The 26,442-nt window shown below is 38.8% G+C and overlaps 1 protein-coding gene across 4 annotated transcripts in view; it reads left to right on the plus strand.

Moving 5' to 3' along the window:
- The window catches only part of ESF1 (ESF1 nucleolar pre-rRNA processing protein homolog), a 65,666-nt gene that overhangs the window by 27,814 nt on the left and 11,410 nt on the right, over positions 1–26,442 (plus strand). For all 4 annotated transcript variants that reach the window (XM_070381962.1, XM_070381964.1, XM_005902029.3 and 1 more), the window contains exons 10-11: positions 13,328–13,449; positions 17,750–17,837. In XM_070381962.1, the coding sequence (XP_070238063.1) occupies positions 13,328–13,449; positions 17,750–17,837 (210 nt within the window). The remainder of the gene's footprint in view (positions 1–13,327; positions 13,450–17,749; positions 17,838–26,442) is intronic.

A 26,442-nucleotide genomic window follows, 5' to 3' on the forward strand; every position in this document is an offset into this window, starting at 1 on the left:
GATTTTCCAGGCACGAGTACTGGAGTGGGGTGCCATTGCCTTCTCCGTATGTGAGGACATGGTCCATTAATTTTCACTGCTATATAGAATTCCTTTATAGATATATCGTATCTGTTCTGTTGCTGGCTATTGCGGTATTTTGCTCTTAAAAGCAGTGTCTTTGTGAATATTCTTGGACTTGTCACCAAGGTATATATAGAACTTGTTGGATATGTGTCAGATTTCTTGGTTGTATAGCATACTCACAATTACCTTAACAAGGTCATGGGCTGGATTGTTTTCCTGGGTGCTTATAGCATTTTACTCTAACTGGTAGTGTGAGATTGCACAGCTCTTTATTCTCACTGTTAATTGATAATTGTCAGGTGATTTTTTTCCAATTGAGTATATAAGTAATGGTGTTTCATTATGGTTTTAATTTGTGTATTAGGCTCAAAAATTAGTTGAGCTCCTGCCGTGTGTGCCAAACTCTTCTCTAATAGCACGAAACAAAACAGACGAAGATCTAGGCCGTTGTGGAGTCCTCCATTTTAGTGTGTGCGTTGAGGGAGAGCAGGGAGGAATGGAATTAGTAAACTAGTAAATGGGTAAAATAATCAGATGATGGTTAAGGGCTGTGGAAGTAAAAGGATAAGACCTGGATAGGGCATAGGAAGTTCAGGGGTGGGAGTGGGTAACAATGTGAACAGGACAGTCAGGGAAGGCTTCACTGAGAAAGTGACATTTGTACAAAGAGCTAATGGAAAGTATGTTGTACCTTATGTGTTATCCTGGGAAAGGACATTTCAGGCAGAGGAAGCAATAAATGCAAAAACCCTGAGGGGAAAGCATTTCTGATTTGTTCAGGAATAATGAGGCAGAATGAGCCAGGGAGTGGATAGTAGTAGAAGGTGAGGGCAGAGAGGTGGCCAGATCACAAAGGGCCTCTGATGGTCTTTTTTTTTTTTTTTTTTTTTTTGCTTTTTATTTATTTTTTTAATTTTATTTTATTTTTAAACTTTACATAATTGTATTAGTTTTGCCAAATATCAAAATGAATCCGCCACAGGTATACATGTGTTCCCCATCCTGAACCCTCCTCCCTCCTCCCTCCCCATACCATCTCTCTGGGTCGTCCCAGTGCACTAGCCCCAAGCATCCAGTATCGTGCATTGAACCTGGACTGGCATCTCGTTTCATACATGATATTTTACATGTTTCAATGCCATTCTCCCAAATCTTCCCACCCTCTCCCACAGAGTCCATAAGACTGTTCCATTCATCAGTGTCTCTTTTGCTGTCTCGTACACAGGGTTATTGTTATCATCTTTCTAAATTCCATATATATGCGTTAGTATACTGTATTGGTGTTTTTCTTTCTGGCTTCCTTCTGGCTTACTTCACTCTGTATAATAGGCTCCAGTTTCATCCACCTCATTAGAACTGATTCAAATGAATTCTTTTTAATGGCTGAGTAATACTCCATTGTGTATATGTACCACAGCTTTCTTATCCATTCATCTGCTGATGGACATCTAGGTTGCTTCCATGTCCTGGCTATTATAAACAGTGCTGCGATGAACATTGGGGTACACGTGTCTCTTTCCCTTCTGGTTTCCTCAGTGTGTATGCCCAGCAGTGGGATTGCTGGATCATAAGGCAGTTCTATTTCCAGTTTTTTAAGGAATCTCCACACTGTTCTCCATAGTGGCTGATGGTCTTTCTCTTGTACTGGAAAGGCAATGGGAAATGGAGATGATATGGCCTGACATGTTTTTAAAGGATTGCTCAGACATTTGCCTAATTACTGATGAAGAAACCATTTTTTTCCTGCTTTCTTACCTGTGAAATATCTATTCATATCTTTTGATACCATTTTTAGTGTAGTGTTCTTTGTGCTTTCGTGATTCTTAGGAGTTCTTCCTGTATTTGGCGTTCTTCTATATTTTGGGCTCATCTTTTATCAGTGGTATATTTTGTGCATAACGTTTTCTAGTTGGTTTATTCCTTTTTATTTCCTCTATAATGTTCTTTGAAGAACAAAAGTGGTATAGGCAAATATACTAAATGTGTCCTTTTATTCTTATGAACCTCTAGTTCATGTGAGTTCATTAATTACAGTCTTTGGATTCAGTTCAGTTCAGTCGCTCAGTCGTGTCTGACTCTTTGCGACCCCATGAATCGCAGCACGCCAGGCCTCCCTGTCCATCACCAACTCCCGGAGTTCATTCAAACTCATGTCCATCGAGTTGGTGATGGCATCTAGCCATCTTATCCTCTGTCGTCCCCTTCTCCTCCTGCCCCCAATCCCTCCCAGCATCTGAGTCTTTTCCAATGAGTCAACTCTTCGCATGAGGTGGCCAAAGTACTGGAGTTTCAGCTTTAGCATCATTCCTTCCAAAGAAATCCCAGGGCTGATCTCCTTTAGAATGGACTGGTTGGATCTCCTTGCAGTCCATGGGACTCTCAAGAGTCTTCTCCAACACCACAGTTCAAAAGCATCAATTCTTCTGCACTCAGCTTTCTTCACAGTCCAACTCTCACATCCATACATGACCTCTGGAAAAACCATAGCCTTGACTAGCCGGACCTTTATTGGCAAACTAATGTCTCTGCTTTTCAGTGTGCTGTCTAGGTTGGTCATAACTTTTCTTCCAAGGAGTAAGCGTCTTTTAATTTCATGGCTGCAGTCACCATCTGCAGTGATTTTGGAGCCCAAAAAAGTAAAGTCTGACACTATTTCCACTGTTTCCCCATCTATTTCCCATGAAGTGATGGGACCGGATGCCATGATCTTCATTTTCTGAATGTTGAGCTTTAAGCCAACTTTTTCACTCTCTTCTTTCACCTTCATCAAGAGGCTTTTTAGTTCCTCTACACTTTCTGCCATAAGGGTGGTGTCATCTGCATATCTGAGGTTATTGATATTTCTCCCGGCAATCTTGATTCCAGCTTGTGCTTCTTCCAGCCCAGCATTTCTCATGATGTACTCTGCATATAAGTTAAATAAGCAAGGTGACAATATACAGCCTTGATGTACTCCTTTTCCTATTTGGAAGCAGTCTGTTGTTCCATGTCCAGTTCTGACAGTTGCTTCCTGACCTGCATATAGGTTTCTCAAGAGGCAGGTCAGGTGGTCTGGTATTCCCATCTCTTGAAGAATTTTCCACAGTTTATTGTGATCCACACAGTCAAAGGCTTTGGCATAGTCAATAAAGCAGAAATAGATGTTTTTCTGGAACTCTCTTGCTTTTTCCATGATCCAGCAGATGTTGGCAATTTGATCTCTGGTTCCTCTGCCTTTTCTGAAACCAGCTTGAACATCTGGAAGTTTATGGTTCACTTATTGCTGAAGCCTGGCTTGGAGAATTTTAAGCATTACTTTACTAGCATGTGAAATGAGTGCAATTGTGCAGTAGTTTGAGCATTCTTTGGCATTGCCTTTCTTTGGGGTTGGAATGAAAACTGACCTTTTCCAGTTCTGTGGCCACTGCTGAGTTTTCCAAATTTGCTGGCATATTGAGTGCAGCACTTTTACAGCATCATCTTTCACAATTTGAAATAGCTCAACTGGACTTCCATCACCTCCACTAGCTTTGTTCATAGTGATGCTTTCTAAGGTCCACTTGACTTCACATTCCAGGATGTCTGGCTCTAGGTGAGTGATCACACCATCGTGCTTATCTGGGTCGTGAAGATCTTTTTTGTACAGTTCTTCTGTGTATTCCTGCCACCTCTTCTTAATATCTTCTGCTTCTGTTAGGTCCATTTCTGTCTTTTATGGAGCCCATCTTTGGATTAGGACACTCTTATCATTGATCCAGCATGACTCTCTTTTATTTATTTTTAGTAAATAATAAGTGAAAACACTACAAAAACTAGAATTGTGCAACAACTTAAATCCATCCATTTGATCTCTCCTGCTTCTTATTACCTAAGAATAACCATCATCCAGATTTCAGCATTCACTCCTTTGCTCTCCGTTGTATATGTTTTCATCTCATTAAGAAGCACAAGCTGCAATCAAGATTGCTGGGAGAAATATCAATAAACTCAGATATGCAGATGATAACACCCTTATGGCAGAAAGTGAAGAGGAACTAAATAGCCTCTTGAGGAGACTGAAAAAGTTGGCTTAAAGCTCAACTTTCAGAAAACTAAGATCATGGCATCCAGTCCCATCACTTCATGGCAAATAGATGGGGAAACAGTGGAAATAGTGTCAGACTTTACTTTTTTGGGCTCCAAAATCACTGCAGATGGTGATTGCAGCCATGAAATTAAAAGACGCTTACTCCTTGGAAGGAAAGTTATGACCAACCTAGATAGCATATTCAAAAGCAGAGACATTACTTTGCCAACAGAGGTTTGTCTAGTCAAGGCTATGGTTTTTCCTGTGGTCATGTATGGATGTGAGAGTTGGACTGTGAAGAAGGCTGAGCACCAAAGAATGGATGCTTTTGAACTGTGGTGTTGGAGAAGACTCTCGAGAGTCCCTTGGACTGCAAGGAGATCCAACCAGTCCATCCTAAAGGAGATTGGTCCTGGGTGTTCTTTGCTAAAGCTGAAACTCCAGTACTTTGGCCACCTCATGCGAAGAGTTGACTCATTGGAAAAGATTCTGATGCTGGGAGGGATTGGGGGCAGGAGGAGAAGGGGACGACAGAGAATGAGATGGCTGGATGGCATCACCGACTCGATGGACATGAGTTTGAATGAACTCCGGGAGTTGGTGATGGACAGGGAGGCCTGGCGTGCTGCGATTCATGGGGTCGCAAAGAGTCGGACACGACTGAGAGACTGAACTAACTAACTAAAAAGTATGGGTGCATATAAAGAATGAAGTACTGATGCATGCTATAAAGTGAATGAACCTTGAAAGTACTATGCTGAGTGAAAGAAGCCAGTCACAAAGTGGCATAGATTTTGTATTAAATATCCAGCACAAACCATAGAGATTAGTGGTTGAGGGGTGGGCGGTGTTGAAGTGTCTTGTATGCTTCAACCTGAAGAGAGGGACTTGAACTCTCAACCTGATGGAACCTGAAGAAAGAAAGGTTCCTTTTTGAGAAGAATTAGATGTTCTAAAATTGACCGTGTTGATGGTTCTGCATATCTGTCAATGCACTAAAAACCACTGAATTATATTCTTTAAATGGCTGAATTCTGTGGTAAAGCTCTTAAGTTTATTAATATTGGTGTGGAGGGTGGATTTGTATCATTTGGGACTGATTTTTGACTTAAGTGCTTGATTCATCAAGAGTTGGTTTTTTTTTTGTTTTTTTTTTTTTATGATATAAGGCAGGAATTCAATTTCAACTTCTTCTGCATGGCAGATCTTTTAAATTCTTTTTATAGAATAAATCTCTCCTTACCCCCAGAACTCAGACATACCACCTCTTTCAGGTACCAGAGTTTCAAACCTGTAAGGATCTATTGATTGGGTCCCTGATTTATATTGGTCAGTAAGTTACTCTGCCTAAGCCTGGGCCACTAACACTTCCTAAAACTGGATAGAGAGCTTTACTGATTCACACACCCGCCTTTGCCCTAGGCCAGTTGGTGACTGCTCTGTGAGGAAACCAAATGCCCCCACCACCATGAGCAGCGAGTGCTGGAAAGTGCTGCCCTGTGCAGACCCTTCAGGGGAGAGGCAGGCTGCAGTTAGAGCAAGAAGATGCAGAAAACCTGCAGAGATGCAGTGTTTGGGTTTTTGCTGATGATGTACCACAAATTCCGGAGAACTCAGTGATAGAGAATTGAAGGGAGAGGGAGATGTGACAGATGAGTGGGTGTGTGGGTAACTTCTGAGAATTAGACTGTGGTGAGGCTGTGAGTGTTGAGAATTAGGGAGGGAAGAGTATCTGCTGTTGCCATGGATGCACCAACCTTGTTGTTCTGTCGCTCAGTCATGTCTGACTCTTTGAGACCCCTTGGACTGCAGCAGGCCAGGCTTCCCTGTCCTTCACCATCTCCTGAGTTTGCTTAAACTCATGTCCATCAAGTCAGTGATGCCATCCAAACATCTCATCCTCTGTTGTCCCCTTCTCCTGCCTTCAGTCTTTCCCAGCATCAGGGCTTTTTCCAGTGAGTCGGCTCATTGCATCAGTTGGCCAAAGAGTTGGAGCTTCAGCTTCAGCCTCAGACCTTCCAATGAATATTCAGGGTTGGTTTGCTTTAGGATTGACTGGTTTGGTGTCCTTGCAGTCCAAGGGACTCTCAAGAGTCTTCTCCAACACCACAGTTCGAAGGCATCAATTCTTCAGTGCTTAGCCTTTTTTATTGTCCAGCTCTCACATCCATACATGATTACTGGAAAACCATAGCTTTGACGATATGCCAACCTGCGGCCGCTGCTGCTAAGTTGCTTCAGTCGTGTCTGACTTTGTGTGACCCCATAGACGGCAGGCAGCCCACCAGGCTCCGCCGTCCCTGGGATTCTCCAGGTAAGAACACTGGAGTGGGTTGCCATTTCCTTCTCCAGTGCATGAAAGTGAAAAGTGAAAGTGAAGTCCCTCAGTCATATCCGACTCTTGGCGAGCCCATGGACTGCAGTCTACTAGGCTCCTCTGTCCATGGGATTTTCCAGGCAAGAGTACTGGAGTGGGGTGCCATTGCCTTCTCCATATGCCAACCTAGTCACCTCCTTATCCTTTTCTAGGGAGGGGCATATTTACTTTACATTCAAGGCTTCCCCTTGACTCCTCTTGATGTGAGGATGCCTTTACAAGTGAGGCCAGTTTAACTAAAGAATATACTGTTTTAATCCCAGGGCCCAGGGGCCCGCTTCTGAACCCTTGTCATGGAAAGAGTTGACTGTATTCCACAGTGCTATCTTTGTTTCTGGCTTTTAAAATACTTTAGTATTCTAGAGTTTCACTATGGTATGTATCTAAGTCATTTTTTGCTTGGTAGCTTTAATCTTGCTTAGAATTAATTGGATAACCAGAATTATTCCAAAAACTTCTCAGCCCTTTTCTCTTAAAATATCCGTCATCTTTATTTTCTCCTTCTGAGAATCCCATTTGATTTGTGTGGTACGTTCTCATTCTGAATCTAACTCATGGCTTCCATACCTTTGAGTCTGTTGTGCAGCGTGCTAGGTAATTTCTTCAGTTCTTTCTTTCAGTTCATTAATTTTTTCTTTACCTCTGTCTGCTGTTTATCTTGGTTGACTTTATAATTTCAGTTGTTTTTCATTTCTGGAAATTTTTTCCTTCTCTAATCTGTCTTATACCTTTAATAATCTTATCTTTTAATTTCTTTTGTTTCTCTAAACTGTGCTGACTTTATATTCTGTATAATTCCAAAATCTTTAGCCTTTGTAGGTCTGACTTGTTTCCGTTTACTCTGGTTCATATTGAATTTTTATTATGATCTCATTGTTCCTGAATCTTTTTTTACCTATGGGAATTCTCAGAGGCCTGAGTCAAAAAAACATGCTGCTTTTAGAGAGTATTTGCCAGGTACCTAAGGGCACTCCCAATCCTGGACCAATTGAAACCAAATTTTTGGATTAGGGTTTTGGAGCCACACAAATAGTGTGAATCCTAGCCACAAACCCATGGATGTGGGGGCCTGTGGTTATAAATTCTCTGAGGGAGAAAATATGTTTTTACTTCTTTTGTTCTGCCCGTGGCCAAAGCCAAGAAAGGCATGTATTCCTTCTAAACCATTGGAGGAGGAGCATCATCTCCTAAAGGACCCTGGCCTCGTGGTGGTGGTCTCTGCTGAGGCCTGCAATTAGATCGAGCTCCAAACTCAGTCCCCTGCCTCCTTGGCTAGCAGCCCATTAAAACCCAAGATCCATGCTGAACCAGAGCAGATTAGTGTATGTCCCCAAGGAAAATCCCTGCGTCTAAGCTAGTTAAACATTTCCCTTTGAGCTTTCTTATTTTGACTAGATTCCAAAAAATTCCCTTAGCTTCCTTATGTCTTAGCCATTCATTTAAGTTTTCATTTATTTTCTACTTTGTCTGTAAACATTATGGATAAAAAGTGACAATAGAAAAGTAGTTCTTCAGTCTTCTTTGCCACAAATTAAAGAGCAGAATGGCTTCATCAGACTTGGCCAGAGTTTTACTCTGTGAGTATTAAGGACAGCTTACTATTATGTACATTATGATCACAAGCTACTTGAAAGGCAAAGACAACATACAAATAAAGTACAAATACAGGAAACAATAGCTTCCTAATGAAGCCCAAATGTCTTGTATTTGAAGTCAGCTTTGTAAGAACATTTGATTCTAAGAAGCAGGGACAGCTTAGTTCACAGTGAAATGAATATACTTGCAAATGGAAGACATCCTTCTATAGGAGGGTAAAAGGGGTTTCAGAAGAGGGTAGAGGATGATAAGCCCAAATTCAAGGCAAATGTAAACCAGTTGCTACCCACTGAAATGGCTTCTGGACAGTGAACAACAATAAAAAGCCTTAACATTTATTCATTTAGTGCATATTTTGGGATGTCTTCTTTGAATACCTCATTGACTTTTTTAGGAGAAACAGAATTAAGTGTTACATGAGAAGCCTTCTCCAGTCGAAGTAGCTTACCTGTACTACTCTCTTCTCTTTATTATAACTGTCTGTGTTGTTCCCATGTAGTAGATATAACAGTATTCTGACAGTGTTAAGTGCATACAGAGAGCTTTTGTTGGCTCTGTCTGGCTGATTGGTAAATTCTGTTATTTACTATTGTTCCCAGAGCTAGTTGTTATTTTACTTTTTAATTTCATGAATTTATTGCCCCCTGTCTATAAGGTTGGGAACAAAGTTGACTTATGTATCCCTTCAACTGCACTTGGATTCATTCAACAGAGCGTGTGCTATGTAGTAGGCCCTCCACTAGCATAGGGTTACCTTTGTTGGGGTTTAAAAAAAAGCAAGCTGTAGCCTCTACCATCATGGAGCTTGCAACCTAGTAAGGGAGATAGCCATTAATAATAGTTTAAAAAAAGATCACACAAATAAGTGTAAAGTTGCAACTGTATTAAATAGAGCAGAATAAAAGAATATATACCGTAAGAGTTTAGGAAAAAAAGAGTTACAGAAGTTCAGATTATGAACCAAATTGTGAACAATGTTCTAAACAACTTTTTATGAACAAATCTTGAATCAAGTTGAAAACATTTCAAATCTTCATCTTTCTCATTACGAAGATTTGTAGTTTTGCATATCTGATATGCTTGAAGGAAGGATAAGTTAATCTCTCTCTCCCCCCACCATTGGAGAAAACTGACCAGTTTGAAGGGGTATTTTTGATGTCAGTGTTCCTCAGGGCATGGTTGGTTATTTTCCTCTAAAAACCCTTAGAGCCAGAGTGAATTCCTTGTTGGGAGTTCAGTTGGTGATGGTAGTTAGTTACATTTTACAAGCTACTTTTGGAATTGAGTATTACCATGGCCTCATTTAAACATAAAACATACATAAATAAAGATTGAACCATAAGTGTTCATAAATATTTTCAGTGGATCCTGAGTTCTTACATACATTTTTAAAAAGTGCCAGTTTCAGCCTATATCAGAAATCTTAAAATATTTATTTTATTTTTATAAACAAAACCAACTATAGTACCTAGTTGAGTTATTATAAGTTATTATTCATGTCCTGCCCTTTGAAGACTTTTCAAAATTTGAAATGAGCTAGGTCAGAAGAAATGTATATTCTTATTTTAGTGGCTTTTGAAAGAATATTTGAAAGTATTTTTGTGTGTATGCAAACTGCCAAAATAATTCTGAATAAATTGCACTTAAATTATTATTGTTAAAATTGAGTCATCTAAGTTCATGGTTAGTTTTAAAGAGTTTCTCACCCCTTATTTGTAGGATTATTAATGTTATTTTTAACTAATTCAATAGCCCTTGAATATATGCTTAAAATTTTTAAAAAACAAATGCACAAAACTAGACATTTATAATGAAGTTGTTTTTCAGTCACATAGTGGCTACTCTCAAATAAGGCTAAAACTGTTTGAAGAATGTTCTTGTGCTTATGCCAAGAAGCTTCTGGGATGGGCATATTTTTAAGAATTTAGAATATAAACAGCTGTGATCTGTGGCAGAGATTTAAATGACCTCATGATGACAGCAAGAACAAAGCATTTTTAAGCTATCGTGGTGGTGTATTAATTCATTGCAATGTGTTTGTCATGCTACTATTTTGGTGTATTAAGTGAGAGCCAAGCAAAAAATTTCAGACTGGATTTAACTGAAGATGCTATTTCTTTAGTTATAAACAAATTAAATACTAGGAAAATATTTCCCAAGAATGATATTTTATGAATTATTCTAGAGCTGTAGTTCTTAAAAAAAAAAAAAAAAAATTGCATGAACCACTTCGGGATGAAGGCCATTTATTTAGATCCTAAAGTTTTGATTCATTTTCTGTTGGAAAGACTATGTTCCAAACATGAAAGATCAAACACTTGGCTTAAAATAAGAATTCTTTCTTCAAGACAGATCAATTAAGTGCTTATTAAGTACTTACTATGTGTCTGGCGCTATGCTAAATATTATGGGATACAAAAGAAGGTGACTTTAGCTGCCTTTGTTCTGGTTGAAAGAAAAGGCATACTCAGTTGAAATTGCTAAAGTAGGAAAGACATTATTATAATCAAGTACCAAATAAAATAATACATAGTTTATGTGACACAAATATTGAAATACAGCCCTTCTTTTCAGAAGTGACTTCTAATCATTGTCAAGAACAGTGGTTCTCTGAGTTGAGATTTTTCTCCCCAAGAGGACACTGGCAACTCTGGAGAAATTTTTGATTTTCGTGACTGGGGCTACTGGCAGCTAGTATGATAGACCAGATAACATTGCTTAACATCCTACAGTGCACAGGATAGTCCTTCACAACAGAGAATTATCTGGTCCAAAATGACAGGCATACTGCAATAAGAAACCTTCATGTAGCGCCTGCAAATGTCAGGACCAGTAAGTCTTGAAATTGGGAGACAGACTCCCACCTTCCTCGAGACCTCTGTTGCCCCATAATGCTGTTTGCCTGAGGCCCTTTGGGTCCTTCCACAGAAATGAGTGTTGAAGATCTATAAACTTTTGAACATTGTAGACAAGTTTTTCTAGTACAGTGTTTCAGAGAGAGATTCCATAGTTCTTATCAAGTTATAAGGATATCCATGTCCTTCCACAGAAATGAGTGTTGAAGATCTATAAACTTTTGAACATTGTAGACAAGTTTTTCTAGTACAGTGTTTCAGAGAGAGATTCCATAGTTCTTATCAAGTTATAAGGATATCCATGCATGTCCCTCCAAAAATGTCAGGACCCAGTCATCACATTGGAGTAGTTCTTAGAGATTGAAACCCATTAAACCAGTGGTCTAGTCGTGTAAAAGAAACACCTTTCTTAACATCATGCCAAGATAGGAGTAGAGTTTATGTTTCAAGGATTAAAATTAACCATGGAAGACATTTTGGTGGGGTGGGGGTGGGGGACTCTAAATATATTGCTTAATTTAGTATTTTGGAGTAGTAAAATCTTTCATGTTTGAGGAAACTGTAGTAGAATACCTTAAAGATTATTATTTAAACATATTTAATAACAATACTGTGCATTTAGAATTTGAGACTGGACTGTGTGCTGACCTACAGGCATAATATATAAATTATTTTATTTTCCTACTTGAAATCAACTTGTTTTGTCAGGATTTGCTGCTTTCTCCCAAGTGAGTACCAGTGTTTACATTTCCTAAGGTGCTATGTATCTGTTGCTTCAGTCAGAGATCTGGACATGTTTTCTACAGTTCACATTTCTCCTGAAAACTGCTTAGTAAAGTGAACTGTGTTTTTTTTACAAGAAACATTTTTGAATTGAGAGTTGAGTTTCTGATTTGGCATCCCATAAATCAGAGTATTCTCATAAACCAGACATAGCAGTAGTGTGTCATAAAAACTAAGTAACCTTGAGTATGCATATACCTTAATGCTTTTCTAAGTTATAGAAATTTAGAGATTAAGTCTTGGTTTATAAGCCAAAGAGGGGATCTTTGAAATCATCTGTTCCAGCTATTTCATGCTATTCTTTGGGGCTAAGGACCCAAAGTATGACTTTCAGTTCTTTTGTGCATTTGGACTTTTACCAGATATTTTCTTTTAAGAGGGAAAACAGTGTATGTGGGAGGAGGAAGTTGTATGCTTCTGATCCAGCCCAGCCTCACTTTGCAGATAAGGAACCTGAGACCCAAAGCTTTAGATTTTACTCGTGGACTATGCATTTCTTTATTCTCGACCAAACCAGCATTTTAGATGGATCTGGTAATGGTATAGAGGATAATTAGGAGTTAAAAGTCTAACTGTATATAGCTTCCTTATTCTGTGTTCTTAGGCAAGTTCCTGAATATCCTCAGTCTCAGTATACTCATCAGGGAAGAAGGGAATTATATCCTTAGAATGGTTTTCACTTTCTTAGAATTTAGAATGTATCTGGAAAGATGATCTGGATTGACCTTGTCTCTCGAATCATTCCATTAATTTCATAATGGATTTTGTGTTCTCCAAATATTAAAGACCCCTCTTCCCAAACTGAACATGATCTCCCAAAAATACTCCAGAATAAACATTTTTTTTATCAAAGGTGATAACACAGTCATTGCATTTCCTTTACTGTGGCAGTAGTAAGGTCTTCATGAACTGATAGATCAGCCTTGGGGCTTTTTCTTTCTTCTCACCCCTCTCTAGTTATTGCATTAGCCACCGATAAACATTTCAGGAACCACAGAATATAAGGAGCAAGAAACCTATAAGAGCGAATAACATCACTGAAAGAACTTAAACCATACAAAGTGGAATCTGAACATGATGGCCCTTTTGATCTTAAAGATGTATACTCACAGAATGAGTCCTTGATAAGAAATTACAAGAATTCTTTCCTCCTGGGTTATTTCCACAGAGATTGTCTTACTAATTTTTGTTAATTTTTGTTAGTCACCTATAGTTTCCAGGGAATATAAGCTTTTACTTGGGCAACAGAAGCAAGTAGAAATAACTGTGTTAAAGGCCAGTTACCTTTAGAGTCTCAAGTGGTTAAATTACATACCAAGAAATAAAGTTTGAGCCTAAGTAAAGGAGTTTTCTTTAGTAGCTTGACCATATATTTAGCTGCTGGGTTGGTTTGTTTATCTATTTTGGTTTGGTTAGGTTTATAGTTGTTTGTTTTTAGTAAATAGCTTTGATGTAAGTTGATACTATGTTACTCTGTGACATTGGAGTATTCATTTTTTCTTGTTTATCTAGTAAATATATTAAAATAATCTTTTTTGGTTAATTACATTTTAAAGTGAGTGAAGATATAACATTTTAAACTAAACTATTTGTGTTTTCCCTTAGGCCTTAAAGAAAGTGCAGAAGAGATGGTCAAAAACAAATTGGAAGGAAAGGATAAACTGACCCCTTGGGAACAATTTTTAGAGAAGAAGAAAGAGAAAAAAAGGCTGAAAAAGAAACAGAAGGTATCAATAATTATGATTGAGTAATTATCGAACAGCCACTAAGTATCAGAAGGTACCAGTGCTTGGCACCCATTGTCTTGTAACGTAACCACTCACTGGGGTAGGTTAAGTGTTTTCTGCAAGGCTACACAATGATGCATAAAACCTGTAAAAGCCCAGAGCCACTGTAAATGCTGTGCTCTAATATTTTACATTTATGTGCTACCTCAATAAAATGCATAGTTTAGTACATTTCTAGATGTAAGACAGTTTGATTCTGTTCTGTGTTTGTGAGAAAGAGAGGTACAGACAGACATTTTTACTTGAGCATATATAGAGAGAAACATTTTCAAAATGAATGAAATTTTTTCTGTATATTTCTCAAGATGCTTTTTTCACTATTTGTGAAATTTTTCAGTATTTGTGTATAGATCTTTTAACATATTGTCATTAGACCCCTTTTTTGAAGATATTTTGTCTGTGCTAATATGTTGTCTGTGAAAAATCAATTTGACTCCCATGATTCAGAAATAACATCTTTCCAGAGTTAGAGTCCTTAATAATAACAGAGACACTTAGGGTTCCTGCCAATAAAAATATTCTGTCTTGTCAATGAAATGCAGCATCCTAGCAGTTCATTCATTATCTTAAGATTATATCACTAGTCAGAGAATTTTACAACCTGAGGAATCTTAAATGATTACTTTTAGTCCAACCCTGATGTTTTATATTGATAGTTGTAGAAAATGAAGTGCTTCCTCTAGGAATACGCACCTCGTTAATTGCCAGGCTGGTGCCAGAATCCAGTCTCTTGCTCCAGTGCTTTCTGCTGTACTGGAGTGTTTCTCTGTGCTATGCAAGAACTGCAGTATTGAAGGAGGGCTTCGGAGTTGAATGATGCAGTGGACTGACTTTTGTACTCCTGTTATACTCCATGTTTCTGGAAATGGATAGAAAAATGAGGAAATGAGGTCAGAGCCCTGCCTGCATTGATATTCTGCCTCTCCCAGGCAGTAAAATATCTTTAAAATGGAATAATTCCACAAGTTATTAAGCCATCATTTAATGGAAGACTTACAAGTAGGTCTGCATGGGGTCAGTAAAGTAGTCACTCTTCTGTGAGACATTTAGCAGCTGTTTGATTTTCATTTGATTGGTACTTTGATATTATCTTGTGCTTTTACCTTTTCCCTTTAATGAGCTTAGACTGGACTAGTTTTATCAACGATATTAAAAATAGGTTTGTTGAGTGCTCAGTTTGTTCTAGACTGAGTGTTAGACTTGGTGATTCAGCAGACCTCTTCCACCTCATGAGATTCTCCACATAAAGGAGAATCTGAAGAATTCAGGTTAAAAATATTTTTCCCCCAACTCTTTGTCACTTCAGTTTGATACTAAGAGATTATTACTGAAGAAATGAATATATGTTTATTTGCCATAGTTGATACAGCTGTACTTTAGATATAAAAGAACAGTTTTAAAAATATGTAAATATATATGTAGTTAGATATATAAGTATTTTAGAATCTTTGCTATAGACATCATATTACTGCTAAACCGATTATAATAATTTGGTGAAAAATTCTTAGTAGTCCTTGTTCTCAAAAGGATAGTAATACCAAAATGAACATTCCTTAGGGTTTGGCAAGTCTTCTTCAGCATGTAGGATAATGTTTAGCAATGTGCATTCTAAACGTTTTTCTTTTTTTTTTAATATAAATTTACTTATTTTAATTAGAGGCTAATTACTTTACAGTATTGTATTGGTTTTGCCATACATTGACATGAATCATCCACGAGTGTACACGTGTTCCCCATCCTGAACCCCCCTCCCACCTTGCTCCCCATCCCATCCCTCAGGGTCATCCCAGTGCACCAGTCCTGAGCACCCTGTCTCATGCATCGAACCTGGACTGGCGATCCATTTCACATATGATAATGTACATGTTTCAATGCCATTCTCCCAAATCATCCCACCCTCGCCCTCTCCCACAGAGTCCAAAAGACTGTTCTATACATCTGTGTCTCTTTTGCTGTCTTGCATACAGGGTTATCGTTAGCATCTTTCTAAATTCCATATATACGCGTTAGTATACTGTATTGGTGTTTTTCTTTCTGACTCACTTCACTCTGTATAATAGGCTCCAGTTTCATCCACCTCATTAGAACTGACTCAAATGTATTCTTTTTAATGGTTGAGTAATATTCCATTGTGTATATGTACCACAGCTTTCTTATCCATTCATCTGCTGATGGACATCTAGGTTGCTTCCATGTCCTGGCTATTATAGACAGTGCTGCGATGAACATTGGGGTACACGTGTCTCTTTCAATTCTGGTTGGTTGCCTCGTTGTGTATGCCCAGCAGTGGGATTTCTGGGTCCTATGGCAGTTCTGTTTCTAGTTTTTTAAGAAATCTCCACACTGTTCTCCATAGTGGCTGTACTAGTTTGCATTCCCACCAACAGTGTAAAAGGGTTCCCTTTTCTCCACACTCTCTCCAGCATTTATTGCTTGTGGACATTTGGATAGCAGGCATTCTGACTGGCGTGAAATGGTACCTCATTGTGGTTTTGATTTGCATTTCTCTGATAATGAGTGATGTTGAGCTTCTTTTCATATCTTTGTTAGCCATCCGTATGTCTTCTTTGGAGAAATGTCTATTTAGTTCTTTGGCCCATTTTTTAATTGGGTCGTTTATTTTTCTGGAATTGAGCTGCAGGAGTTGCTTGTATATTTTTGAGATTAATTCTTTGTCGGTTGCTTCATTTGCTATTATTTTCTCCCATTCTGAAGGTTGTCTTTTCACCTTGCTTATAGTTTCCTTTGTTGTGCAAAAGCTTTTAATTTTAATTAGGTCCCATTTGTTTACTTTTGCTTTTATTTCCAATATTCTAGGAGGTGGGTCATAGAGGATCCTGCTGTGATTTATGTCGGAGAGTGTTTTGCCTATGTTCTCCTCTAGGAGTTTTATAGTTTCTGGTCTTATGTTTAGATCTTTAATCCATTTGGAGTTTATTTTTATAGTGTATGGTGTTAGAAAGTGTTCTAGTTTCATTCTTTTACAAGTGGTTGACCAGTTTTCCCACCACCACTTGTTAAAGAGATTGTCTTTTCTCCATTGCATATTCTTGCCTCCTTTGTCGAAGATAAGGTATCCATAGGTGCATGGATTTATCTAAATATTTTTCTTAAAATGACACATATTGTAGATTCCTGGGGATAAACTCCATCTGGCTAGTCTGATCTTAGTTTGCATATATTCTATTTACTTTATAGACTTGATTTTTTTTTTTTAACTTAAATACACTAATTTAGTAAACTGTTCAAATTTGATTAGGGAAAATGTAAACAATTGATGTGCCTAAAATTAGTGCAGAAGTTTTCTTGAATGGATTATAGATTAAGTAATTGTTGAAATTGGGTGATGAGAACAAGAGGTTCATTATACCTTGCTTACGCTTTTGTATTTTTGAAATTTCATAACATTTTCTTTAATTAACCAGCAGATAAATTGCATTAAATAATGATTTGAAAGATAACCCACAATGCACTTGTTCAGTCGCTAAGTCATCTCTGATTCTTTGTGACCCCGTGGACTGCAGCCTGCCAGGCTTCCACAGTGAACTACTTCATGTTATTGTTAATCACTGCCATTTCTCAATTTTGTGAGAGATTAAGGCTACCTGACTTCACTGATCACCCATCTAAAAGTATTCTTTTCCTTGAACGTGTTTTATTTTTGTCTCTTCTGGAACTTCCTATCTTTAATTATTATTGCTATATACCTTTGTTGTTTAGGGCTTCCCTCGTAGTTCAGTCAGTAAAGAATCTGCCTGCAATGCAGGAGACCCAGGTTCAGTGCCTGGGTCGGGAAGATCCCCTGGAGAAGGGAATGGCAACCCACTCCAGTGTTATTGCCTGGAGAATCCCATGGACAGAGGAGCCTGGCAGGCTACCATCCGTGGGATTGCATAGAGTTGGACACAACTTAGCAACTAAACCACCACCATACCTTTGTTTATGTGGCTAATTTCTTTTAATAGATCATAAAATTTTTGAAGACAGAAACCATATATCTGATAACTCTTGTCTCTCTCAAAAGCCCTGTATAGTTCCTGCATTTATAAAGTATTCCATAAGTATTTGTTGAACAAACAAAAGAGTTAATTAGAAGTTATTTTGTAAACTTAGCCATTTTTGAAAACCAGTTTAATTTTAGATTGAACTGCTTGATTTAAAAGAAATTAGGTTTTTCTTCACATTTATTTGTTTTGGTCCTTACAATAAACTGTATTTATTTTTTATATTCATCTTTAAGGCTCTTGCTGAAGAGGCCAGTGAAGATGATGTTCCCTCTGATGTTGATATGAATGACCCATACTTTGCCGAAGAAGCTAAAAAAATAGGTAAGCCAACCCATATTTGTAATCTTCAGTTGGAATCTAAGGCAAAAAAGGTGACATGGGTAGAAACAATGTAAACTATGCATTCTTTCAGAATCCCCAGAATTTGTGTAGCTCCCTAGTGGCTTATAAGCAAGTTTGTCCTGTTAGATGTAACCACTGATCAGATAGGAGGGTCAGCATGTCCCCTGTACGTACAAGAAGTAATTTCATTATAGGAGGCTTTGGGTGAACATGATTAATTTCGTAGTTTACTAGGGATTCCTTTCTAGGTAGATTGATTATAAAAGGATGAGGAAAAAAGGAAGTCATATCTTTGTGTGCTTTCACTGCTTTTTTATAACACATCCACTCCAGGTGTCTCTTTGCAAAGTCTGTGAAGAATTGAAAGTATGAAATAAATCCATTTGTGTTTATGTGGATATGTTAAAATTTTTACATGGCTTGCATGTGTGAAACGTGTACATAGTGTGAAAACTTTTGGCTCCAGTTGACCCTGCATCTATGTTTCATTTTATCCCATTTCATTTATTCTGCTTCATAATTAGCTTTCATGTAGCTGAAAAGCCAGCTTCCTCCCCTTTTTCCTTGAATCCCTAAATAAACTCTCAGGTATCTGATTTCCAATTTCCAAGGAGCCTTGTTTCCATTGCACATGCACCAGTCAATTCTCTCCTGAATGCATTCATTCTTACCTTTTTCGTACATGTAAGTGTGTGTGTGTATAAATATGTGTGGTAAGGTTCAGACCATACTTGGACAAGTCAGTATGGGACCACTGTAAGGTTTTTCCATTTGTTCTCATGCATTTTGCCCTTCCCTGCTCTGCATACCACACACATGAACCCCAAAGGCTTGCTCCTGGAGCAACTCCAAGCTGGCATTGTAAAGAGAAGGATTTTATGAAGTTTCCCTGCTTCTCGTCCCTTGTGACTAGTGGGCCAAAATAGTTCTCTACAGGAAAGTCAGAATTGCTCAAAATTATTTCCTGGTTGTTATAGCCTTTTAGTACTGATGTTTTATTGATGAAAAGGGGATCAAGATGAATGAAGTCTATATTATAGGATGTGAGATTCTTAGGAATTGGAAAGGGAAATGGAAACTTTGCATATTCTTCTTCTTATCATACCTGAGCAGTCATTTCTAAAAGATGATGGATTTTAGCCTTATCCTCGCATTTCAGGAAACCAAGTTTATAATGGAGAAATGTGAAGCATTATCGTTTCCTTGTTCTCATTCCAAAGTGCTTCATTTGGCTTGTGAAATCTGGTCAAACTGCAGAACTCAGAGTAGGATTCAAAGAGTAAGTTATGTAGCTTGGTGGCTTAGGGTAGCTTGTTTCTTGGAATCAGCACATTTAAATTGTGAATAGTTTCCTTGAAAGTTAGTATCAGAAGTTCCAAAGGAAAATACAGATAAAGTTTGCTTGTTTTCAATATACTTTTGATTTCACAATACTTCCTAGGAATAATAATTTATGTCTTGTTTTCATTTAAGGAAAAAGTGATTTTTTTTTATTTACATAAAAATTAGACCAAGAAATGGTCTTACCATATGTTTGTTTATTCATTCTGTCAATAAATATTTTTGAGTACCTGCCAGGTGCTAAGCACTCTGGTATGCTAGAGATACAGTACTAATAATACAAGCAAAGTTACATCCCTCAGAGTTTATGGTTTTAGGGAAGGGAAGACATGAAGTGGTAGTTTAGTCACGAAGTCATGTCCAACTCCTGTGATCCCATGGACTGTAACCCACCAGGCTCCTCTATCCATAGGATTTTCCAGGTAGGGCTACTGGGTTGCCATTTCCTTCTCTAGGGGATCTTCCCAACCCAGGGATTGAACCTGGGTCTCTTGCACTGCAGGCAGATTCTTTACAGGTAAACAAATAAGAATGGTATGAGAATATGATCAGCGTTCTAAAGGAACTAATAAATAGGATAATACAGAGCATGTACCTGGGAAGAAGAAGGAGAGTGGCTTTCTTATATAGGGTGGGTGAAGCAAGCTTCTTTCCGATGGTAACATTTGAGCTGAGACCTGCAGAATGAGGAGGAGTCAGGCAGGGAGAGCTGGGGGAAGGAGCATTGCAAATGAGGGGAAAGTGGGTAGAACAGCTGTGAGGTGAGAGAGAATGTGTGGTGGAATTGAAGGACACCATTGTGCCTGGAATGTGGGCAGAAGGGCAGTTTAGTATGAGGCAGGGCCTTGGGTCACAGCAACAAATTTGGATTTTACTCACTGACAATGGGAGGCCAGTAAAGGGTCTTAAAAGATGCTTGCTCCTTGGAAGGAAAGTTATGACCAACCTAGACAGCATATTAAAAAGCAGAGACATTACTTTGTCAACAAAGGTCCATCTAGTCAAGGCTATGGTTTTTCTAGTAGTCATGTATGGATGTGAGAGTTGGACTATAAAGAAAGCTGAGCGCAGAAGAATTGATGCTTTTGAACTGTGGTATTGGAGAAGACTCTTGAGAGTCCCTGGGACTGCAAGGAGATCCAACCAGTCCATTCTGAAGGAGATCAGTCCTGGGTGTGCATTGGAAGGACTGATATTGAAGCTGAAACTTCAATACTTTGGCCACCGGATGCAAAGAGTTGACTCATTTGAAAAGACCCTGATGTTTGGAAAGATTGAGGGCAGGAGGAGAAGGGGACGACAAAGGATGAGATGGTTGGATGGCATCACCAACACAATGGACGTGGGTTTGGGTGGACTCCAGGAGTTGGTGATGGACAGGGAGGCCTGGCGTGCTGCGGTTCATGGGGTCGCAAAGAGTCGGACACGACTGAGCGACTAAACTGAACTGAAAGGGTCTTAAAGCAAAAATGTGACATGGTATGGTGTGTATGTAAGCCTACTCCTCTGAGTCCTGCAAAGAGAACAGACTGAAGAAAGCATGGTGAGAGCTGAGAGACCAGGCCTTTGCAGAGGTCTAGACAAGAGGTGATGGTTAGTCTAGACAGCTTACTAGTAATAATATTGGAAGAAGGAAACTGAATGGGATTCTAGATATATTTTGGAGGTAGACTTACCAATTTTTTATTTGGATAAGGAAGAAATTTAGCATAACTCCTAGATTCTTGTTTTGAATCTCTGCAGTTGTTGTTCAGTCGCTCAGTCATGTCCGAATGTTTGTGACCCCCATATACTGCAGTGTGCCAGGCTTCCCTGTCCTTTACCATCTCCCAGAGCTTGCTCATGGTCATGTTTATTGAGTTGGTGATGCCATCCAACTATCTCGTCCTCTGTTGTCCCCTTCTCCTCCCGCCTTCAGTCTTTCCCAGCATCAGGGTCTTTTCCAGTGAATCAGCTCTTCACATCAGGTGGCCAAAGAGTTGGAGCTTCAGCTTCAACATCAGTCCTTCCAGTGAATTTTCAGGGTTGATTTCCTTTAGGATTGACTGGTTTGATCTTGCAGTCCAAGAGACTCATGAGTCTTCTCCAATACCACAGTTCAAAAGCATCAATTCTTTGGTACTCAGCCTTCTTTATAGTCCAACTCTCACATCCATACATGACTACTGGGAAAACCATAGCTTTGACTAAACCCACCTTTGTCAGTAAAGTGATATCTCTGTTTTTTAATATGCTGTCTAGGTTTGTCATAGCTTTTCTTCCAAGGAGCAAACATCTTTTAATTTCACCATCCTCAGTGATTTTGGAGCCCAAGAAAATAAAGTGTCACTGTTTCCATTGTTTCCCAGTCTGTTTGCCATGAAGTGATGGGACCAATGCCATGATCTTAGTTTTTTGAATGTTGAGTTTTAATACAGCTTTTTCACTCTCCTCTTTTAACCTTCATCAAGAGGCTCTTTAGTCCCTCTTCACTTTCTGCCATAAGGGTGGTGTCATGCATATCTGAGGTTATTAATATTTTTCCCAGCAGTCTTTGATTTTAACTTGTACTTCATCCAGCCCAGTATTTCTCATGATGCACTTTGCATACAAGGTAAATAAGCAGGGTGACAATATACAGCCTTGATGCATTCCTTTCCCAATTTGGAACCAGTTTGTTGTCCCATGTCTGGTTCTAACTGTTGGTTCTTGACCTGTATACAGGTTTCTCAGGAGGCAGGTAAGGTGGTCTGGTATTCCCATCTCTTTAAGAGTTTTCCAGAGTTTGTTGTGATCCACACAGTCAAAGGCTTTAGCATAGTCAATGAAGCAGAAGTAGGTGTTTTTCTGGAATTCTCTTGCTTTTTCCTGTGATCCAACAGATGTTGGCAATTTGATCTCTGGTTCCTCTGCCTTTTTTAAATTCACCTTGAACATCTGGAAGTTCTTGATTCACATACTGTTGAAGCCTAGCTTGGAGGATTTTGAGCATGATCTTTCTAGCATGTGAAATGAGTGCAATTGTGCAGTAGTTTGAACATTCTTTGGTATTGCCATTCTTTGGGATTGGAATGAAAACTGACCTTTTCCAGTCCTGTGGCTGTGATAATGTTCTTCTATTTACTGAGTTAAGGAGAATCTTAGGAAAGGATCAGTAGGATACAATTGGTCTAAGATGTCAATCAGATGGCTACATGGAGGTATTAGGTTAGCATTCATATATGAGCTTTGGAGATCAGCTGAAAAGTCAGATTGCAAGTATATACTTAGGAATTGTTAGCTTATAAATAGTATTTCAAACCACAGAATGAAAGGTAGGAAGCGCTGGTGAGAGAGGAAGATGCAGGTTTGGGCTCTGAAGTCAAGAGCCTACATAAAGTACCCTGTCCTGGAGAAGGTGTGCCTGGAAGGTAGGAAAGTTTAAGAAGCTGAGAAGGAACAGCTGTGAGATAGGAAAAGCATTTGTGTCTGGAAGGGTATATAGTTCAGTTCCCACAGTTGAGCAGGACAGAGACATTCTAAGCCAGATGGACTTGGGTGTGTTTATAACACCTTTATCCTAGGCAGTCCCAGGGCTAACTTACACACTGTTCAAAAAATACGGAGAAATCGAGTTCACTGACTGATGCCAGACCTGGTATTTGGCTCGAGTTAGGAGCCAATATGGAGAAGGCAATGGCAAGCCACTCCAGTACTCTTGCCTGGAAAATCCCATGGATGGAGGAGCCTGGTAGGCTGCAGTCCATGGGGTTGCTAAGAGTCGGACGCAACTGAGCAACTTCACTTTCACTTTTCACTTTCACGCAATGGAGAAGGAAATGGCAACCCACTCCAGTGTTCTTGCCTGGAGAATCCCAGGGACAGGGGACCTGGTGGGCTGCCGTCTACGGGGTCTCACAGAGTTGGACACGACTGACGCGACTTAGCAGCAGCAGCAGCAGGAGCCAATATGAGTACCAGAAATCTTTTTTAGTTCTTCCTTCTGTTTGTTCCCCATACACTGTAAATTTGCTGTATTCTTTCTATTTTATTCTAAGCCGCAAACTCAATATTAGATGAAAGTTTTGAAAATGTACTTCTAGAATGAGTTAAAACATTTTTTTTTTTAAAGTGAGATGGTGAGATAATGTGCTTATTGCTATCTAACTGCATAAACTCTAATAAGATTTTGTTTTTTAAGAAGTAGGAGTGAATTAAAGTATATCACATGTAAATATAGCCTATTAGAGTGTATCCTTTGTCTTGAAAACTTTAGATATCTGATAAAATACCAAGAAAATCTAATAAGGTGAGACTTCCTGGCAGTCCGTTGGTTAAGACTTCATACTTGGAGTGCAGGGGGCACAGGTTCAATCCCTGGATGGGAACTAAGGGGGAACTAAGATCTCACAGACCACACAACGTGATGGGAAAAAAAATCAGTAAAGTAAACATATTTGGTTCATCCAGCCACTATGGTGAGTGGCTTACAGTATACTACTCATGTATTGTTTTATAGTTTACAAATGCTTTTATAAGCATTTTGTAACTCTTCAAGTGCATTGTAAAGACCAGACCCAGGATCCATATGTGTCAGAGCTGGACACAAGGACTTGCTGGCTTTCCAGGCAAGGCCGAATGCCTTGGTTCAGAGGAAGATACACAGGCTGCATATTGAATCTGATTATGAATCAGCACTCTTGGGTGCAGTAGCTTGCTGCTAAGTGTGAATCATTACGGGACTTAACACTCCCAGCTGGTCAGTACGGAGACCAGTCTGCCCTCCAGTGAGTTCTCTTAACTGCTGTCCCACAGGAAGTGCTCAACTGAACACTCTGAAAGAACTTTTTTATAGGAACAGTTCTCTAACATTACAAGTAATGGAAAATGAAATTATAAAGATAACATTTCAGAACAGGGACTTTCATTTCCCCAGTAGTCTTCATCTAAATTAGATCTGAAAACTTTCCAAAGGGAAAATGCTTTTTTTAAAAATAAATAAATAAATAAATAAATAAAGATGTGCCCACTTACAACAATCTTGTTAACAGTGCAGAAAGGGTATCTACACGTTATTTATCTTCAGACTAAAGAGTTTGGTTTTAGCACACAGTAAATTCTTCTTGAGCAAAGAAATTTTCATCATGTAAAATTAGATATCATTTTTAGTCCCAACCATCTTGGAGATTTTTTTCCTCCCTTACTGAAGTCTTCCTTTCAAGTTTATTTTTATGGCTTTTCACCAGGTTGTTATAAAAATCTGAAACAGTTCATTGTGGGCTCTTTGAAATGATTTCCCACAGCTGTATGTGAAGATCTTTATCTCCTTCATGTATTAATCATGGACAGCCTGATTTTTTCCCGTGCCACAGAGAGAGCTTCTGCATGTGTCACTTGGCTGTTTACTTCAAAAGGAGCCCTGGCCTTAAGAGGGGATAGGAGCAGAGGCAAACTGAGGGTGTGGGAGTCAGACCCTAAGAAAGTGGAACCTTGAGGATACTTTTCTATATGTGTGTGTGTGTGTATATATACACACGTACGTGCATGTACTTTACAGCAGAGAAAAGGCTATAATCTCAAAACAGATCATTCCCTGAAAAACATTTGAAATAAGGAACACAGTCTGACTTAGGGATAGAGAAAGGACTACGTACAATAATGTTTCTCCTTGAAAGTGCAGACAGGTAGATGCCTTAGCGGCAGTGAGGAGTGAACCTGGCCACACTTTATACACCATCATCTTCTCTCAGCTGGGCAGGGCTGCCCCCATGCAGAGGGCTAGTGCCCACAAGGCAGCTTCTAAAGTGGTTCCAGAGGGAGGGGACATATGTATTGCTATGGCTGATTTATGTTGATGTATGGCAGAAACCAAAAATGTAACAGTGTTTGTAACAATATTATAAAGTGATTGTCCTCCAATTAAAAATAAATAAATTTTTAAAAAACGAAGCTTCTCTTGACTTCCTGTTATCCCCCACTGGATGTGGTTATTCAGCCATCATATGGTCTCTGAAATTTATTATTTCACAACAAAGTGCTTTTTAAATGGAAAGAACTACTCAAGGGAGAGTGACATTTGGTAGTGAAGTGTAGAGTGTGGGGGTTACCAGAGCCTGAACTGGAGTGCTAGGGTTTGACTCATGGTTCCTTTGCTTACTCAGCTTGAGACAAATCACTCAGTCTCTCTCTGTTTCAGTTTTGTCAACAACAGAGTGAAAATTGTAATAAATAATAGAATCTACCTCATAGGGTTATTGTGAGGATTAAAGTAGTTCGTATATAAAAGGAAGTAAATAGCACTATTTCCTGGTGCATGGTAAGTGCTGTAGCAGTATTAAATTGTTACTATTTTCTAAAGTAGTAACCATTGGTTTCTCTGCATTGGAAGGACAAAACTGAGCTCATCCAAATACAAATAAGACAGTGTCCAGTAGCTCAGAGAAGGTTGACATGGTGTAATAACATTCTGAAAGGTGGCTTTGTGGATTCTGAACCTTCTTACTCTTCAGACTGGTTCTTCATACTTTGACACCAAATTCTCGTTGAACTCTTCCCAACAGACACACAAAAAGAAGAAAAAAAACAGAGCATCTGTGTGATCACAAGGAACCCAGAACATCATATATATGTAGTCAGAATGTTATCACAATAATAGCAGGTAGTTCATAGCACCATGTGCCTGACATTAACTAAGCTCTTCACATTTATTAGTTTATTTAGTCCTCACAGTAACCCTAGATGCTAGGTGCAATTAGTTGTTATAATCCCCACTTTACAAAGAAGGACACAAAACACGAATGCTATAGCTTGAGTGAACTTGAGCCAGAGTTTAAACCCAAGTCAGTCACTGCAGACTCAAGTGCTCTTAGCTGCCATTGGTTACTCCCTCTCCTTCAGGAACATCTCATCTAACATCTTGTGGTCTCCAGAAGTCCCTGCATCCTTGGAAGTTTTTCTAATCAGGAGCCACTTTTACCATAAGTAATTTTGTCTAATAATACTAGACACAGGAAGTTAAACAAAGATCAACTTTGTCTTTGGAGAAGGAGAAAGGATTTTGTTAAACGTTTACTTCCAGGTAGTTATTGTCAAATTGTCACTAAACAGATTAGTTTTTCATTTTGCTGATGAGTTTTAAGTGTTTACATATTTAAATTAGTTTTTTTTCCCTTTGATCTCTTCTGTTGTTCTTATGCTAAGAGAACGTTTCTTCTACTTAAGATCAGGTAGCTGTTCCCCTGTATTTTCTCGTAGGTTTTTTAGTGTTTAATTCTTTAATACAACT

The sequence above is a fragment of the Bos mutus genome, chromosome 13, assembly GCF_027580195.1.
Source record: "Bos mutus isolate GX-2022 chromosome 13, NWIPB_WYAK_1.1, whole genome shotgun sequence".
NCBI lineage: Eukaryota > Metazoa > Chordata > Mammalia > Artiodactyla > Bovidae > Bos > Bos mutus.